We start from the raw sequence: 16,746 nt of genomic DNA, 5'->3' as shown, positions 1-16,746 counted from the left end.
AAAATATTATCGGCTATTTGCTAGTGGTGTTCTAATCATCGATTATAATCAAAAATCAGCCGATTGCTGGCATAATCCAAGCGCTCGATTACAAAATTTTTATTTTCTATTTTTCATTTTTATTCATTTTTTTTTTTACAAGCGTAATAGTTTTTAAGCCAAATATTCCAGCCTCAACTTATCTATTAACTTGTTTGTGTATCATAATGGTGCAGACAGACAGACAATTGTATCCTTACCCGGGAAACAAATCATGTTCCCGGGTATGGATATAAGTTTTATATCTGTACAACGTATGAAGAAAAATTAAAGAAAAGCAGATACACACTCAATAAAACACTCAGATGATATCCTTTTATTCTTTTTCAGCAAAATAAACAACAAATACATAATATACAGAAAGTAGTCAGTTACCCATTCTTACCATTTAATTACTGTAGAAGCACAAATTTTCGTGAGGATAAAATTTCGTTGATTTGTCATTCAAAAAAGGTTTTGTTGGCTTTAAATTTTGTTGTTTCGAAAGAAGCTCTATTCAATATATAGTCGAACAAAAATTTCGTGGGATTTAATTTCGTTTAGAATTGTTAAAAACGAAATAATTGAAATTTGATCCCCATCAAATATTTCTGCTTTTACAGTAACCAAATTGATAGATTTTGTAAAAGCCTGATTATTATATTCAATAATTAGTTAGTAACAGTAATTAAATTCTTACCGATTCCCATCACTACTATTTGCTGAAATTGGGAAAAACTTTAAAATCTTGCTAACATCATGTGTATTCAGGTGTATTAATTCATTTAACATTTCAACATGAACTCTAATTTTGGGCAACCAAACAGACAATTAAATATGATCTAACTTCATCATATACAAGATCAATTATCAATAATAGACTAATAAAACTAAATTTGACTTCACTGAGTATAAAGTATTTATACCTCTTAGGATTAGTACATGTACTTGTTGTATGTGTGTGTATGAGATTTCAATTTAGGTGATTAAAATCTGTTTCTGGAGATTATAAACCTCTGCAAAAAATTATAGTAAGTACACATTTTCTCAAAGTCCCCTTTTAATTAATATGTAAAAATGCATTGAAAATATATTTTTCTATCTGAAATATATGCTTACATTTCTTACCATTCACTCATAGATCAGACCTTGGGGTAATGGTAATGTGTAATGGTAATTCATTGTAATCATTACATTTTTTTTAAAGTAATTGGGTGTACAATGGATCCATCTTTCAATTACAAGTAATTGTACTGTAATGCATTACTTTCAAAAATATGTCAGTAATGACCATTACTTTTCAATTACATTTTGTATTTTAATATCTTTTTATTTCTGAATCTTAAACAAAGCACAGCCATTGAGAGTTTTTTTTTTTTATTACTGATAATGTTAAAGTCTAAAAATTAAAATCCTATATCTTACCATTTTTTAAAAATGTTTATTCAATGGTGATTGATAGACAATATACTAAATAATTGTTTTAGTAGAAAACTTCTTGACAAGACAGTTTTAAAATCAATTGAAGAGAGCCAGAAAAAAAATATTGAAAGAAATCATAAGGTTTCAAAGATAGCCACAAAACAAGTGACATTAATATATGTACTATACTATGACTACCAATTAAGATACAGACTATATTTTTCAACTTGAGTTTTGGTTTTTTTTTTCCACAAAGTTCATTCTGGTAAAATGGACTTGGAAAGCAGGATAAAAGATCATTATGATCTACTCAAAGACACAAATGGAAACTAAGGCCAAATGTAAATACATGTATTGATATTGTCCATCATTCATTTTTGGTAGCTTGAGAGTCACCTCTAACTTCAAACCCTACATCTAGGTACCAGTAATTATCACCTTTGATTGTGTTAAATTTATATCTTCATTGATTATGCCTGCTCAGCTAATTATGAGTGCAAATTAATTAAATTATTAATACATACTCGTTTTACAATTATAGAATTATCTGTTGATTAAATATCACTTTACATAAAGCATAAGGTATGAAATGTTTATCACTTATTTAAAAAAAAAAAGAACTAACATCATGCAGAGACTGAACAAAACTACAACACTGATCCACTTTCTTTGTCAACTGCTTTGTCAACTGTAGATTGGTAAACTACATGATAAATGAATCCAAAATCCAAATACCACTCTGACTTACAGACCTGAGTGAAAGCATTTTAACCGGGCACAAAGTGTGAGAAAGTTAATTTATGGATATAAATTGTGTGATCATAAAATTTATGTTTTTCTCTTATAAAATGTAATGTGTAATGTAATTCATTACATTAACAAAGTAATTTAATTAATTACTTTTCTGAATGAGAGTAATGGTAATGGTAATTATAATGGTAAAAATTCCAAAATAATTATAATTTAATTCATTACATTTCAAAGTAATTGACCCCAGGTCTGTCATAGATAAATTGAATAGGTGGACAAAACTTAATAAATCTATATTATAACACAGTATCACCATTTTCAGAAAAACGGAGGAAATTCGGATTAAAGTCGGCAATGTTTACTAACAGTCTTATGACTAGCTAAATGAGATAAATAGAGGAAAATTACAGACAATATGACAATTTTACTGAGTTTTTTTCCAAGATGATTAAATATAAAAGCATTGTTCACCAATTGGGAAAAAATACTGCCATAATGGGAAAAATTGAACTCATTTTCAATTGGGAATGGGGCCGAATTTCGGCCCGTGAGAAGGTACTGATAAATCCCTGAATACAGTTGAACTTCAGTATCTTTAACTTTGATATCTCAAATACTATGGATATATTTAAGTGAGATGAATGTTCCAACCACCATTTCTTTATGTATTCTAAAATTGATATCTCAAATCCTCAGATTTCTCCAAAGTTTTTCTTGGTCCCATCAAGTTCAAGATGATGAGGTTTGATTGTTTATGTAAAAATACTCCAGAAATCACAATGATCAGCGTATAATATTCCATGGTAATCTCAAAATTGGTTGTGGTCCTTCTTGATGATACTGGTTTACACCCATAAATTCACCATTTTCCTCTTGCCTTATGCAGTAACATGCATGTGCTAGCCTTTAAGTGCCACATAACATTACATTGCTATGTTCAGCTTTTCTCTCCTTGTAATTGAATATAATGTATTTCATAAGTGAAAATTTTTATTTTATGTTCTTTTGCAGCAATTGAAATGGAGAAGAAATTAGAAGAGCATAAAAAAGGCATTGAAAATTTCAAGAAGGATGATTTAAAGCATGCAGAGACTGAGGTTAGAGCAAGGTTACCATCCAAAGAAGGTAAATATTGTCACACACATACAGACAAACATAGACAAGCTTAATAGAGGGTAAATATTGTCACAGACAGAAATACACACAATAAAAGAGAGACAAACTAAATAGAGGGTAAATATTGACACACAGACAAAAACAGACATAGACAAGGTAAATAGAGAATAAATATTGACACAGACAGACACACAGACAATAAAACAAAGACAGACAATCTAAATAGAGGTAAATATTGTCACGGACACCAATGCACAGACAAAAATTAAATACACTGTAGAGAATAAATATTGTCTCAGAAAGACAGACAAAAAACAGACATAGACAATTCAAATTAGGATAATTATTGTGACAAACAGACACACGGCAAAAACAGACATATACATTCAGATGATGGGATGCATATTTAAGGAATCACTGTCTAGTTAGTAGAGTATGCCAGAGCATCAACAATAGTTGGAAATGTGGGATATTTTGCATAATGGGCGAAGCTCGTTATGCATAAATTATCCCACGTTTTCAACTATCGTTGATTTCCCTGGCATACTCTACTAACTAGACAGTGATTCCTTATATTTCAATTTCATTGTGAAATAAAATTGTAAATTTAGATTTTAAAAATGTAGATTAATAGATTTAAATTACACGAGGCCTTACGTCAATTTCAATAGTCCCCGCCCACTGACGTCAAACACAAAGACAGCCGCACGTGAATTACATGCATATTAGGCCTCCTTGTGTCAGACACATAGACAGCCGCACGAGAATTACATGCATATTAGGCCTTCTTAGCTCCTGATCTTTCGCTTGGCGAAATTTGCATTCTGGTGGAATGATCAAGAAATCAACTCAACTTTCAAAGAGTTATCACAGAGAAAACAAGTAGAAATGGAAATATTAACATATAAAGATTCAGAAGGGACCATATTGACAGACAGAGACAGAAAATGTGACAGAGCCAAAATGAGGGGTATAGGTCTGTGTGATTATAGAAGGAATAGGTGACCAAAAATGAGAACTCTTCATCATTATATTGGGTGATGGTTTGAAACAAACTGATTTTATTTTGCTTTAAATTTAATATATATTATAAGAAGCAGTTACAACAAGAGTAATAAATGGTAATCTGTTGTGGCATTCCTATGCATGTTAAACTTTTTCTCTCTCCAGATATTGCACTAGAGAAAGCATCAGGTGACAAGTAAAGAAGATCCCAGAGGGAGGCCATGGCTTTGCTGCGTAGAACAGGAAATTGCACGTAGCTTATCACTAGTGATCACATGACCAACTCTGTTTACGACTGTGAATAACTGATGAATGCATGAAGTATTGTAGGTTTGAAAATGATATAACTTTTATAAAATATTACAAGTGTTAATATGATATTGATATTTTTTTTGTTTAAAAATCTTTTCATTGTTAACTATCAATGTGCTTCTACTGTTACAGTTTTGTTTTTTCTCCAGAAATTTCTAATTTGTGAGAAGTTGTAAGAATTGATGTGACCTGTATGAAAGCTTAGATCTGGTTCTGTGCCTTGGATTTTATCTCTAAATTAGACTGTATTTAACAAGGAGTAGGAAAGATAACTCTGTATATACAGATATTGACATAATCAACCAGAATCTCTCAAACTTGACTCTAGAACAAGTACAAATACATTCGTCCAAACAAATTATAATGTTACATAGTTATTCAGGGGAAATCTTAACTGATGGTCTCTGAAATGTGAAATATTGATAAATGTTTAAGTATTTTTGAACCTTTATTATTTCAACTACTCAATGTTTTAACACAGAAGTGCAATTTTAGGTGAAGATATTTTGAGTTGTGCAATGATCTAAATCTGAATTGCAGCTTGTGAAATGTTTAGCTAGAATTACAGTCTGTAGAAAGCCCAGTATATGTAGTGCTGTTAATTATGTCCTGTAAATTTTCAATCACTCGTCTTCCGTATCTGTATAACCATGTTTCTAGTTACAGTCTTTGCATTAGAATTGTCTAGTCAGATTATAATACACAGCAATACATTGTCTTGGTGACAGGAATCAGCCTCACATTGTCACAGTGTAGCAGCAAATGTTGAATGTTCTCTGGTTAAATATTTTTGTTGGAGTTATTAGTTACATTTTTAATGTTGAGTTCCATGCAGTTGCCTGTTTTTGTTTTCTCTCTCAGTTAAATGTTTTGCTCAAATCATTTGAAGCCAAGTTTTTGCCTCATTGGCAAGGGGAGGTCACTCTACTGAAATTCTGTGAAATTTTCAGCACTAGCTTTCTGTACTTTTCGTTTCTGTAACCAATTAACCATATACTACACAAATATCTGTGTATCTGCTAATTCACATTTAAATCGCTAGGACAACTTGTGACTGTTTTCAAGTACTGTCAAAGCATATTATATTTTTTTGCTAATAAAAAATAAATTTATATATTTTGTTTATTTTTTATTCAAATAAAGCTATAATTACAAGATTCACAAGGAGAGGGCAGTGAATTACTTCGTGGAATGTAATGCTGACTTAAAGTAAAAGCAGCAGCTGAGGATGAACACATTTGGTGTAAGCATTGATGAATAAGCACTTATTTGATACACTTGAGGCTTGAGTTGATACCGGTTATACTTGGGTTTTCATGTTGATACTGGTATGCTCACATCGTCTACTGATCTTTGTGTCAAGCAGTAAGGAAGTCTATATAGGTCTCCCGATGAGTTTTGCTAGTGTGATCGTATCCTACGACCTTGATCTCTGTCCCGCCAAAAATGACCTCAAGGTCGACTGCACGCTCTTTGTCCCCCGTCATGTCGGGCATTTCTACCACTAGACAGCCACACTTCTCTACGCTATCCTCGTCTGTGTACTGGACGTTCTTCTTCGCCGACTTGAAAAACTCGAATATGATCCCTCTCTGATTGGTGATGATGGGTGTGTAGGTTTCCCGCCAAACTTCATTATGTCCGATAACCTCGCCACTCTCTGCCCACACCTGCAGTATGTTTTTACACAACACTAATTCATCTGAGACGACTTTCAGATCATCTCGATGCTTGCCGTCCTCAAATGGCAGGTAGGATCCAACTCCGTATGTGTAACGACATATCCTCTGACAGATGGAGCTGGGATCGCAGCCGAATGCCACGGCGCCTTTCACAACCGCCAAACTCGCTTCTTCAGGCACAAGAACGGTAACTCTATCACTGAACGCTTTCTTGATGGAAGACTGTAGCTTTGCAGACTCCGCAAACCCTCCCACAAGAAAAATGTAGTTAAGGTCGCGGAGTTTGGGACGTTTTAATAAGTTCTCAATGTGATCGTTGATTTGGTCAAGGGGGTCTTTAAAAAGAGAGTCGACTGTTTCGGAGGATAACACTAGTTTCCCTGAAGAAAACTTCACTGATGGGCCCGATTTTTCTGAGTAGTGTTTTATACAGTCTTGCACTGATTTTCCTTCGTGGGAAAAATTGCAGAAGTTGTAGGGAAGGGAAACTCTCACGCTCTCACTCTCGCCGCGTTTCTTGATTTCAAAATCTTGCAGCAATTCCACATAGTCTTTTGGGAACTGGGAATGAAAAGCATTAATGAATTCCTCCCCAAAGATTCGAAACAAGAGGTTAATAAACTGTTGGTCTATTACGGTACCACCCCACGCACCTCCCGTGGCGCGGAAGAGCTCGCGAATTTTACCGTCCTTCCTCACCTTGTGTGCAACAATATCTATCGTCCCACCTGTCGGAGAAAAAAACAAGATTAATTTCAGTCTTTCTATCAATCTAGTTAACTTTCACTTTTTTGTAAATTCTACCAACCTCCGGCGTCGACTACTATGTATTTGGTTCCTGGTTCAAATGTTGGTTTGGGCGTCTGATTATCCATGTTGTCTACAAAGTTGTTGGCCTGAATGGTTCTGCAGGTCAAGGACGCAGCCTCGGGTTCAAGGGCGATCAGCAGTTGGTTACTATGGGTATTGTCTATCAGTTCTCCCTAAAATTACAGCGATAAGTCATGGCTTATATCGATTGTGTACATCTAGTTATTGTGTAACATTCTTTTTTTCTTGGTACATCACAAGTGTCTTGACATGCTAGACGTTTATCTAAATACCTGCATGTGTATTTGAGATTTTCTGGAACAACATTAAAACAGTTGTATTTACTTGTAATTGCGTAATTGACGGTTGATTTTGAGATCAAATGGCTGGACACACCTTGTAAGCCGCTTCTCTCATAAACTGTTTAGCATTTTCGTCCCAGATTGCTGGCACAGTTATGACCCATCTAATAGTCTTGGCGTCCGGTTCGTAACCCATAGCTCCCGCCAGCTGACGTAACAGGTGCCCCTTCATAAAGAGCAACGATTGACTGAATACGTCCACTGCCAGTTGTTCCTTGCCGTTCACGTCCTGAACGACTATCTCCGTACTCAGAATCTGAAATAATAGCTTTCATGAATGAGAAAGATTTCTCATTATTTCGAATTTATATCAAATGTGGTTGAATTTATATTACATGTTGTTGAATTTATATCTAATGTTGTTGAATTTATATCTAATGTGGTTGAATTTATATCTAATGTGGTTGAATTTATATTACATGTTGTTGAATTTATATCTAATGTGGTTGAATTTATATCTAATGTGGTTGAATTTATGTCTAATGTGGTTGAATTTATATCTAATGTGGTTGAATTGGTTGAATTTATATCTAATGTGGTTGAATTTATATCTAATGTGGTTGAATTAATCTTAATCAGGTTTATGTTACCTCTGGTCAGTAAGTGGTTTGTTACTATATACAGTGTTAAGGTTAAAAGAATCCTTCACATCGGAAATCAACCAAAATCTAGAGTTAAACCACAGGATCTTACCTTGTTATCATACAGTTTCATTTTGAAACGGTCAAAGTAATAATGTTCTGCTGCCTCTTCCTCAGTCAGATCGCTGTATTTGGATACGGCTTCGAATCCAAAAGCTGCAAACTCGCCATTGGGTTTCAATAGAAGACACGTGGGTGTTTTCTGTAGAAGGAATCCCTGCGTCTGTCCCCAGTTTCGATTGGTGTAAATGGTCTCCTTGTTAGACGTCAGAGCGTAGGCGTACCCGCTGAAGGTGGTTCCGAAGTCGATGGCGGCGATGATTTTGTAGGACTCCTCCTCTGGACTTGCGGACGCGGCGGTGTCTGGACAGATCTCTTCGTTACTGGACTCGGAAATCTTGTGCTTGGTAGCGGTGGGTTTGGTTTCTTCGTCCGCCATTTTGGCTGCAATTTGGTTTCTTTTTGTTCGAAATTTGAATCAGTAGTTGATTTGCCAACACAATCAGAACAGTCCGTTTCTGGAGATGGGAATACTACCTGTACGTTTGTTGCATATCCTGACACTGAACGTAATGCAAATTCGTTTTGCAGTGATGCTTATGGACCGAATTCCTGGAGCGAGTAGCATCAATTTTCCTTTGTTAAGTCATGGGATCGATAGAATTAAGGTATGGAGTTGTGCTGTGGAGTCAATACGGTAAGGATGCCAGACACACAGCCAAATCAATAGCATGAATCACACGTGAGTTTGAAATGGTGTCCCAAAGACAATACGCCAAATTTTTGTCATCAAAAGCGATATAATACCCAAGGACGCAAAACACCCAGGCTTACAGGGGGAGAGGAATGAGGAAATTACGAGTTAACAGATTTATTTGAAAGGTACAGTTTTTTGTGCTATTTATCCTGGTTACTTTTTCATTAAATGAATAAATTACATCTGTATAAATTTTGTTGCTACGGAAATCAATACTCAGTAATGTTGAAAACTAGTCTTCGGAATAATAAATAATGCAAAATCATTTTTTGAAAATGTGTAATGTTATTGTTGTGTACAGTGCAAAATACAGGTAAATTGCTGAATCTAATTGTTTTGGGGGGGATAAAGGAGGAGGGTTTTAGGCCTTAGTAGTCCTAAGCTTCTGTCGCTGAGATTTTGAAGTATTTTTTCTATTGATTTTTTGTGCCCATTAAACGTTCTACATTTCCTGGTGCTCGCGATCTAATGCCATCCTAGTGTTGCTATGCTAATGTCCGAGTGGTTTTCTTTTTTGCAGAATTAATTTATGCAAGAACAATGGCTGTTGAGTCTAAAAAGAAAGACTTGCTCGCAGACGCCAAGAACTTCTGTGATGGGCTTTCTAATGTGTTTATGCTGAAAAAGAGAGATCCTCAAACCAGGCATTTGCTTGAGAAAGCCAAATTATTGATTGAAAGTTTGATATCAGAGAATCAGCGAGCGACGAGCAATGTTACGAGCACTCCCAGGGGGTCAAGGGCTGCCGGGGGCATGGGCCAGCTCTGGGTTAAATTGGATGAACTGAAGCGTGAAAACGAGGAACTCCGGAAACAGGTAGGCAAGCCATCTGATGACCGACCGAGCATTCCCCCCAAACCTTCTCAGGGCCCAGGGGACGTCATCATCGCAGATCTCCACAAAACAAAGAAGGAAAATGAAGCACTCAAGGCCAAGGTTGAAAAACTTGAAACACAAATCAAACAGATGGACTCCGTGGCGCTCAACGTGCAGGACGAATACAAGCGAGCCAAGATTGCCCTGGAAACGACCCAAAGATCCATGGAAACGGTCCTGAAGGACTATCGGCAAATGGAGGATGAGCTTAAACTGGCGAAGAAGGAAAGCGAGAATCTCAAGCAAACGTACAGTACCTATTTATTTAATAGTAATATGAATTTCTTTGAGATGCAAAAGGATATGTTTTATCTCTTATGTATGTTATTTAAGCATTCTCACTAATTACTTATTTTAGGTTAGCTAAGTCGATGCCGTTGATAGGTCGTACAGATAATCGACACGTGGAGAATATCAGTGAGAAATGTCGGCCCTCCAATATCGCCCAGCTGTACAATACGCTAGAGAGCCAGGAATGGGTGGACGCCAAGGAGACGCTAGAGGAAATCACCGACTTCGAAGAGGAGGATATAGTACAATTCCTCTGCGCATGCGTCATGGTAAAACAGTTATTCAAATATTTCTTTTGTTTGATCAGTGTCCAGTATACAGAGTAAAACATGTTTAAGTATTTTTCAGCAATCCTAATCTATACATTAAAATTCTCCAATTATTGTAGGCAGCTTTTCAAAGTTGTAAGGATGTGTACGATGCCCTGAAAGCCACCATCGCAGAACTTCTAAGAAAGCCTACATTGGTGGTAAGCATCATTAATTATCAGAACTGCCGTTTTATCAGATCTGTTAGGCTTATATCAATTAGATTCGATCTGTAATAAATTAAGGGTGTTAACTATTTGTCTGTAAAAAAATATATATATATTTTCAGATTTGCATTCTTTAACAAAGGGGATTAACTATCCCGATATACTAGTATATCGATGAAGATATGTTTGAAAAAAAAATTGAATGTTATAGAAATAAGAAGTATTTGATCATGTTGAATTGCACGCAGTTCCAGTACGAGTATAAAATGTGTTTTTCAGATCACCGATAATTTGGAAAGGGAGCGAAGTGGGAAGAGCAGACTACCAGACGACATAACAGACAGCATTGGACATCAGCTCAGGCAACACTTTGATGACATTGACTCTGACGTCATTTTTGGCGTAAGCGAAATATCCTGTCCATATTAATGTACAAATGATAATGTTAACTTGTTAGTTCTTAGTAGATTGGAGCCAAAATTTTTAACTGCATAGTTGTTACCGATAAATAGACTATTTATGTTTTTTTTAATATTAAATGTAATGTTTTTTCAGATGATGTGCGAAAAGCTGACATTAGAATTTACGGAATTTGTACAACGACACCCACACGAAAACAAGGTGGTCCAGAAATTCATGAATCGGTGCGCAAAGGTCACTTGGCAAATGGTTATTCAGCACCCTCCTATGTGGCTGTCTGTTGACGACCACGAATTTGATGATGAAAAACACAAGCTATGGTGGTCATGTGACCACACCGCAGCCAAAAAAATCAACTTTTTCGTGTGGCCCGCATTATATGACTATAAGCGTGGGAATTTACTTATTAAAGGCTGTGTATATGCCAGCTAATGTATATCCATGACTTAATTTATTTGTAACAAAGTATTTAAGCCCCAAAATTATTTTTTATTGAATTCTTTATTGTGTGTCTTATTATGCAGAAAGGATCAATGGACTGTGTATTTGTCATCTTGTTTATTTTGCCAGTAAAACTGCTTTTGATGGTCTCGTCTCTTGTTCAGTCTATGTAAATTTTCCCGGTGTTTTTGACTGTTACAAAAGCTGTTCAGAAATAGATTTATGAAATAAGAGTTCGAAAGAAAAAAAATGCGATTTTAACATGTTCATGCCAAAGAACATGAGCTCAAGGACATACAAGTAAAGTATTACTTATATATGTACATATGATTGACATGAATCCCAAGATTTAAAAGCACAGGATTCGTCAAAAATATAACGATAGTTTTGTCTGCATGTTAATGAATGCCTGAGAAGTGATTATATTCTGGAACTTTGCAAACTAGTCAGTTATTTCAACGGCTTATCCTTTAAGCTAAAATAAAAAGTGAAAATAACGAACACTAATCAAGCTCAAACGTCCATTGAAATAATTAATACAAATCGGGAGCAGAGAAAACACGGACCTCTGAAAACATCAGAGGTGGAATCAGGCGCCATGGAGGAGTAAGCATCCCCTGTCGACCGGTCACACCTGCCATGTGCCCATTGTCATGATGGGGCAAACGGAAAAATCCGTAGACAATTCAGTGTGAAAATGATGGCCTAACAATTTGTATGAAAAACGTAAGTCAACATTCGACTAAATGATAGATTGTATTTACTGACAAGGTCATTGTATCGAGCATAGAATTGCGAAATGCTGACTTTAAACGAGACTGTTGATATTCTTGTTTCATCAACTTATTTGTCAATAGCTTGTCTCATTTTAGAAATTGTTCGTACATAGAGCATGCTCTCACTTATCGAATCAACTGAGCGATATGAACCCCGTATGCAGGTGATAAGGGTATATTGCTGCATAAGTAAGGGAAGTTGACGATAGAAAAGTGGAAGTCATTTTGTTTATCATAAAGTTCGGTTATTAGTTATCATTAATAGCCTCTTTTTCTAGTAAAATATCCAAATTTGAAACAGATGTGTCGGACTTTGTAGAATCTTTCATTTCGATTTCAAAGGACTATATCGAATCAACGAATAGGAATGAAAATTTCTATAAAAATTTAAAACGATAATCGACAATTTTGTGGAAGAGAAATCAGCACATTTTTGGTAATCTTGATGCTTGCATGCGAACAAAAATCAATGCTGTCAAGCTTCCAAGTGTTATGCATATTTTACATTCATATGAATATACTGTATGCATATTTTACATTCATATGAATATATTGTATTTTTAAAATATTTTTTTTTCTTTTCAAAGAAAAGGGGTCCTCCTGGATTTATTAGGAATATTAAGCCCATTTAATTCCAAGTTAAGTTTTGCAATCGCAGAAAAATGGTATATCAATTTGAAGACTATTGAAAACCATAAGAAGGGTTAGGATCTGGTATGAATTCTTTGCAGTACTGAAATCAAATAAAATTATTTATATTCTTTGCCTACGTAAGAAAAAAAAACAAATAAAATTGAGGAGGTTTAATGGTGTAACAATATTAAGGTGACATTTCGTTTAGCTCTGTCTGTCCTAGACTGACAAGAGGAGCTTCCACAATTATTAAAGTGTACATCCCCCCCCCCCCTTTAACAGTCTGCCTTTAACATTTTTTTTTCCAAAGTACTACTCCTGATGAAATACTTGATTTTAATATAATGTTTAAGTACATAAAGATATATACATTTCTATTCGTGGACTTATAAAATCTTATTCAATAAACGGTTGTTGTTAATAATGATAGAATCAAAATGTTTCAAAAATCAAAATACTGCTCCTTTTTACAATTCTAGAACACACAGAGACCTGAATATATGTTCATCGATTTTTAAATTTTGTGAAGAGTCTTTGTTGCAATCATGTTGATAAGGGCCCCGATAGTGTCCGATAGTGATCAGTCTATCCTTTCGTCCGATTTAATTTGTCCGGAGTATGCCCCCCCCCCCCCTTTGTCCAGCTAGGTTTACACTTCACCATGCCCATTGACCATGGGAAAAGGGTGTGCAGTTACTTTGAATCAATTTTCTAGATCAAAGGTCAAGATCGAAAAATCTCTCTGTGTAAAATCCTTATCTGGATTAAATTTTCTCTCCCCTTAGGCCAATTGGACTCGTACTTGTACTTCACCCAGAGAGTGTCCGTTGATAGAAGGTGTGCAGTGAAGAGAAACCAATTTCTGAAAGGGTCAAGGTCAGAATTTTTTTTTCATAAAAAATTCTTGTCCAGCTAGAGTACATTTTCTCTCCCCCTCCCCCCCCCCCCCCCCACATTTAGACTCAAACTTCATCGATAGAGTGTCCAGTGGGTAGTAGGTATGCAATGACCTTGAACCAATTTTCCAATCAAAGATCAAAGTCGAAAAACCTCTTGTGTAAAATTCTTGTCCGGTGCATATTTTCTCTCCCCTTGCCCTTGAACCAATTTTCTAGATAAAGGGTTAAGGTCAGAAATTCTCTTTGCACAAAAATCTTCGTCTGCCGTATATTTTTACTCCCCCTTGGCCCATTCAGGCTCCAACTTTACCCATCTTGTGTCCATGGGTAGAGGGTATGCAACCACCTTGAATCAATCAAAGGTCAAGAACCTCTTGTGTAAAATTCTCCCATGAATATTTTCCCTCCCCTCGGACCAGTTGAGCTCATACTTCATCCATAGAGTGTCCGTGGGTAGAGGGTGTGCAGTGAACTTAAACCATTTTTTTTTTAGATGAAGGATCAAGGTCATAAAATTTCCTTGCATAAAAAATCCTTGTTCAGAGTATATTTTCTCTCCCCTTGGCCAATCAGACTCAAACTTCGCCCATAGAGTGTCCATGGGTAAAGGATGTATGGTGACCTTGAACCTATTTTCCAGATGAAAGGTCAAGTACAGAAAATATCTTTGTAAAATCTTTTTCTGGAGATATTTTCTCACCCCTTGGTCTTAACTGGCTTTAACTTCACCCATATAATACCCGTAGGTAGTGTGCATTAACCTTGATCCAATACTCTGCATCAAAGTCAAGGTCGAAAAACCTCTCTGTGTAAAATCCTTGTCCGGAAGACCGGAACTCCACATTTCTCTCTCCTTGGTCCCGTTGGGATCTTATTTTGCCTAAGAAGTGCCCGTGGATAGGGAATGTGCAGTGATCTTATTTGATATATATATATATATATAGAAAGCACAAAGAAATTCACTTTTATAAGGATACCCACTTCCGCCCCAGCCCGGGGTTGAACTCTCGACCTGCGGAATCTGTCTCCTAGCAGTACAGGAACAGCGCGCTAGACCGCTCGGCTATCTAGGCAAGTCAAAAAACTTGCTTTCGATGTCGATGGAATTCTCGCGGCGCTGTCCTACACTACACGGTCATTGAGAATGGAAGTGAGATACAGTTATTTGGACATTAGTTTTATCAGAGGATCGTTACCAATACACGTTGTAATGAAATTAATTTTATTTATAAAGCACATTTTACAACAACTCTTAAACTAACATAACTGCCCTAAGTGAAGAAATATTAATATAGAAAGCACAAAGAAATTCACTTTACAACACAGTACAACGTGTATTGGTAACGATCCTCTGATAAAACTAATGTCCAAATAACTGTATCTCACTTCCATTCTCAATGACCGTGTAGATAGCCGAGCGGTCTAGCGCGCTGTTCCTGTACTGCTAGGAGACAGATTCCGTAGGTCGAGAGTTCAACCCCGGGCTGGGGCGGAAGTGGGTATCCTTATAAAAGTGAATTTCTTTGTGCTTTCTATATTAATATTTCTTCACTTAGGGCAGTTATGTTAGTTTAAGAGTTGTTGTAAAATGTGCTTTATATATATATATATATATATATATATATATCCACAACAAACAATATTTAACTGCATGCATCTGTGTATTCTTGTCAAGTTGAACAAGTCCAAAACACATGTACAAAATTTCAAATGTAAATAAAAAACAAGATTTCTAATTTTTCTGTATTTCACACACATAAAAATAGCCAGATATATTTCTTACTTTTAACAAGAAAAAATGCGATTAAATTCTGTTAAGTTCATTGCGTTTTGAACGGTCGATCGATCGATCGATCGAGAGAGAGAAAGCCTATGGGAGAGAGAGGGGGATCAAGGATCATAAGTAAAGACATACATCAGGCGCGTAGCCAGCATGGAAATAAAGTGTACGCAGAGAACGGAAGGGGGTCCAACTTTCAGAAATCAAAATTTTATTAATACATTACCAAATTGCCATGATTTAACTATACTACAACAAAAGGGGGGACCACCCTTTCAATAAACATTTTCAATAGTAATAGGTTAGGTATGGAAATAAGTAGGGGCAGGCCACCCCCTGCCCCCCTATACTACTTGCCTGCTGGTGAGGGCCCAGAAGCTCCGAGTTTTACCAAATATTTCATTCATTTTCTTGCAAAATATAAATATTGTCATTTAGCTTTTGTTTATAAAATAAAAGACATTATATTAATATTTATTGTTTTAACGCAAAATTAATACTTCCTTGGAATCTTATTGTACATGTCGTTAGGCTTAATATTTAACCGATATATTGGTATCATATACTCTTTTTTAACGTTCAAAAACACGTACATGTATACTAAAAGTTAATTTTTAACAAAAAATATCGTTATATAAATCATATACTAGTAGATCAGAGCATTCAACCATGTGTTAGAAATTTAATTTCTAAGAGATCTTTAAAAAAAATAATCAGTGTATTAAAGAACAATTAAAAATTAATGGATGATTTATTCGGATTTGGCAATGATTCAATAAAGGCATTCAAATTTTATTATATAATTGTGATAAAATTCAAACGAAACAGTATGACACAAACACAGATATTTGTTGGATGGTACAGAACGGAGATTTTTTCTTCGAATACTCCCCCTCTCTCCTTTTTTTTTTTTTTTTTTTTTTTGAAAATGATGTGTACGCACTTGCGTATTTGCGTATAGGCAGCTACGCCCCTGTACATGTACAAGTCCATAGAGATTAGTTTACATAATGCAATATATAGCTGTCGTCCATTTAATCAAGAACTATGTTTATCATATATGTATAAAGTGTAGTATATATAGTCAAGCCTTTACTGTTCTGTACATAGTTGTAGTAAATCCGGATACTCATAGCCCGAGACAAATAACAGGATGTACTTTTTCTTTCTGCCATTCTTTCTCTCCCTTTCAATTTTCTCAAATTTTCTACGATAAAACATGCATTGTCATATTACATTGAAGTATGTATAACTAGTGCTTGGCTTGTAGCGTGTGATAC

At 35.5% G+C, this 16,746-nt stretch overlaps 3 protein-coding genes across 6 annotated transcripts in view; 2 read left to right on the top strand and 1 right to left on the bottom strand.

The window, feature by feature from the left end:
• LOC133174270 (trichohyalin-like) overlaps positions 1–5,737 on the top strand; it is a 29,427-nt gene extending 23,690 nt beyond the window's left edge. For all 3 annotated transcript variants that reach the window (XM_061309353.1, XM_061309354.1, XM_061309352.1), the window contains 2 exons: positions 3,202–3,315; positions 4,477–5,737. In XM_061309353.1, coding sequence (XP_061165337.1) covers positions 3,202–3,315; positions 4,477–4,511 — 149 coding nt within the window. In that variant the 3' untranslated portion in view covers positions 4,512–5,737. The remainder of the gene's footprint in view (positions 1–3,201; positions 3,316–4,476) is intronic.
• Positions 5,738–5,763: 26 nt separating this feature from the next.
• On the bottom strand, positions 5,764–8,625 carry LOC133174268 (heat shock 70 kDa protein 12A-like). Its single transcript, XM_061309349.1, has 4 exons — positions 8,171–8,625; positions 7,512–7,733; positions 7,114–7,288; positions 5,764–7,033 (listed from the first exon to the last, which is right to left on the bottom strand). The coding sequence occupies exons 1-4, from the start codon at positions 8,555–8,557 to the stop codon at positions 5,982–5,984; spliced, it is 1,836 nt and encodes a 611-aa protein (XP_061165333.1). The 5' UTR covers positions 8,558–8,625; the 3' UTR covers positions 5,764–5,981.
• Positions 8,626–8,737: 112 nt separating this feature from the next.
• On the top strand, positions 8,738–11,527 carry LOC133174269 (uncharacterized). 2 transcript variants are annotated; one of them, XM_061309351.1, is made up of 6 exons: positions 8,738–9,000; positions 9,396–9,999; positions 10,110–10,311; positions 10,431–10,511; positions 10,797–10,919; positions 11,073–11,527. In XM_061309351.1, exons 2-6 carry the CDS (start codon positions 9,416–9,418, stop codon positions 11,367–11,369), a joined length of 1,287 nt encoding a protein of 428 aa, XP_061165335.1. In that variant the 5' UTR covers positions 8,738–9,000; positions 9,396–9,415; the 3' UTR covers positions 11,370–11,527. The 2 variants fall into 2 exon arrangements, with proteins under 2 accessions (XP_061165335.1, XP_061165334.1); XM_061309350.1 differs by lacking the exon at positions 8,738–9,000 and having other exon boundaries at positions 9,098–9,999.
• The last annotated feature ends 5,219 nt before the right edge of the window (positions 11,528–16,746 follow it).

Source organism: Saccostrea echinata, unplaced genomic scaffold (assembly GCF_033153115.1).
Source record: "Saccostrea echinata isolate AGI-Se365-2 ecotype Australia unplaced genomic scaffold, CSIRO_AGI_Sech_v1 ptg000057l, whole genome shotgun sequence".
NCBI lineage: Eukaryota > Metazoa > Mollusca > Bivalvia > Ostreida > Ostreidae > Saccostrea > Saccostrea echinata.
Note: the sequence above shows the minus strand (reverse complement) of the source record. Positions and strands in the feature narration are given on the sequence as shown.

Excerpts from the sequence above, each read along its gene's own strand:
- LOC133174268 (XM_061309349.1), bottom strand. The coding sequence starts at position 8,557 with ATGGCGGACGAAGAAACCAAACCCACCGCTACCAAGCACAAGATTTCC. Across the intron at positions 7,734-8,170 it reads TGAAACTGTATGATAACAAG|ATTCTGAGTACGGAGATAGT; the intron begins GTAAGATCCTGT and ends CTATTATTTCAG. Across the intron at positions 7,034-7,113 it reads CATAGTAGTCGACGCCGGAG|GTGGGACGATAGATATTGTT; the intron begins GTTGGTAGAATT and ends TTTCTCCGACAG.
- LOC133174269 (XM_061309351.1), top strand. The coding sequence starts at position 9,416 with ATGGCTGTTGAGTCTAAAAAGAAAGACTTGCTCGCAGACGCCAAGAAC. Across the intron at positions 10,512-10,796 it reads TAAGAAAGCCTACATTGGTG|ATCACCGATAATTTGGAAAG; the intron begins GTAAGCATCATT and ends TGTGTTTTTCAG. Across the intron at positions 10,920-11,072 it reads ACTCTGACGTCATTTTTGGC|ATGATGTGCGAAAAGCTGAC; the intron begins GTAAGCGAAATA and ends ATGTTTTTTCAG.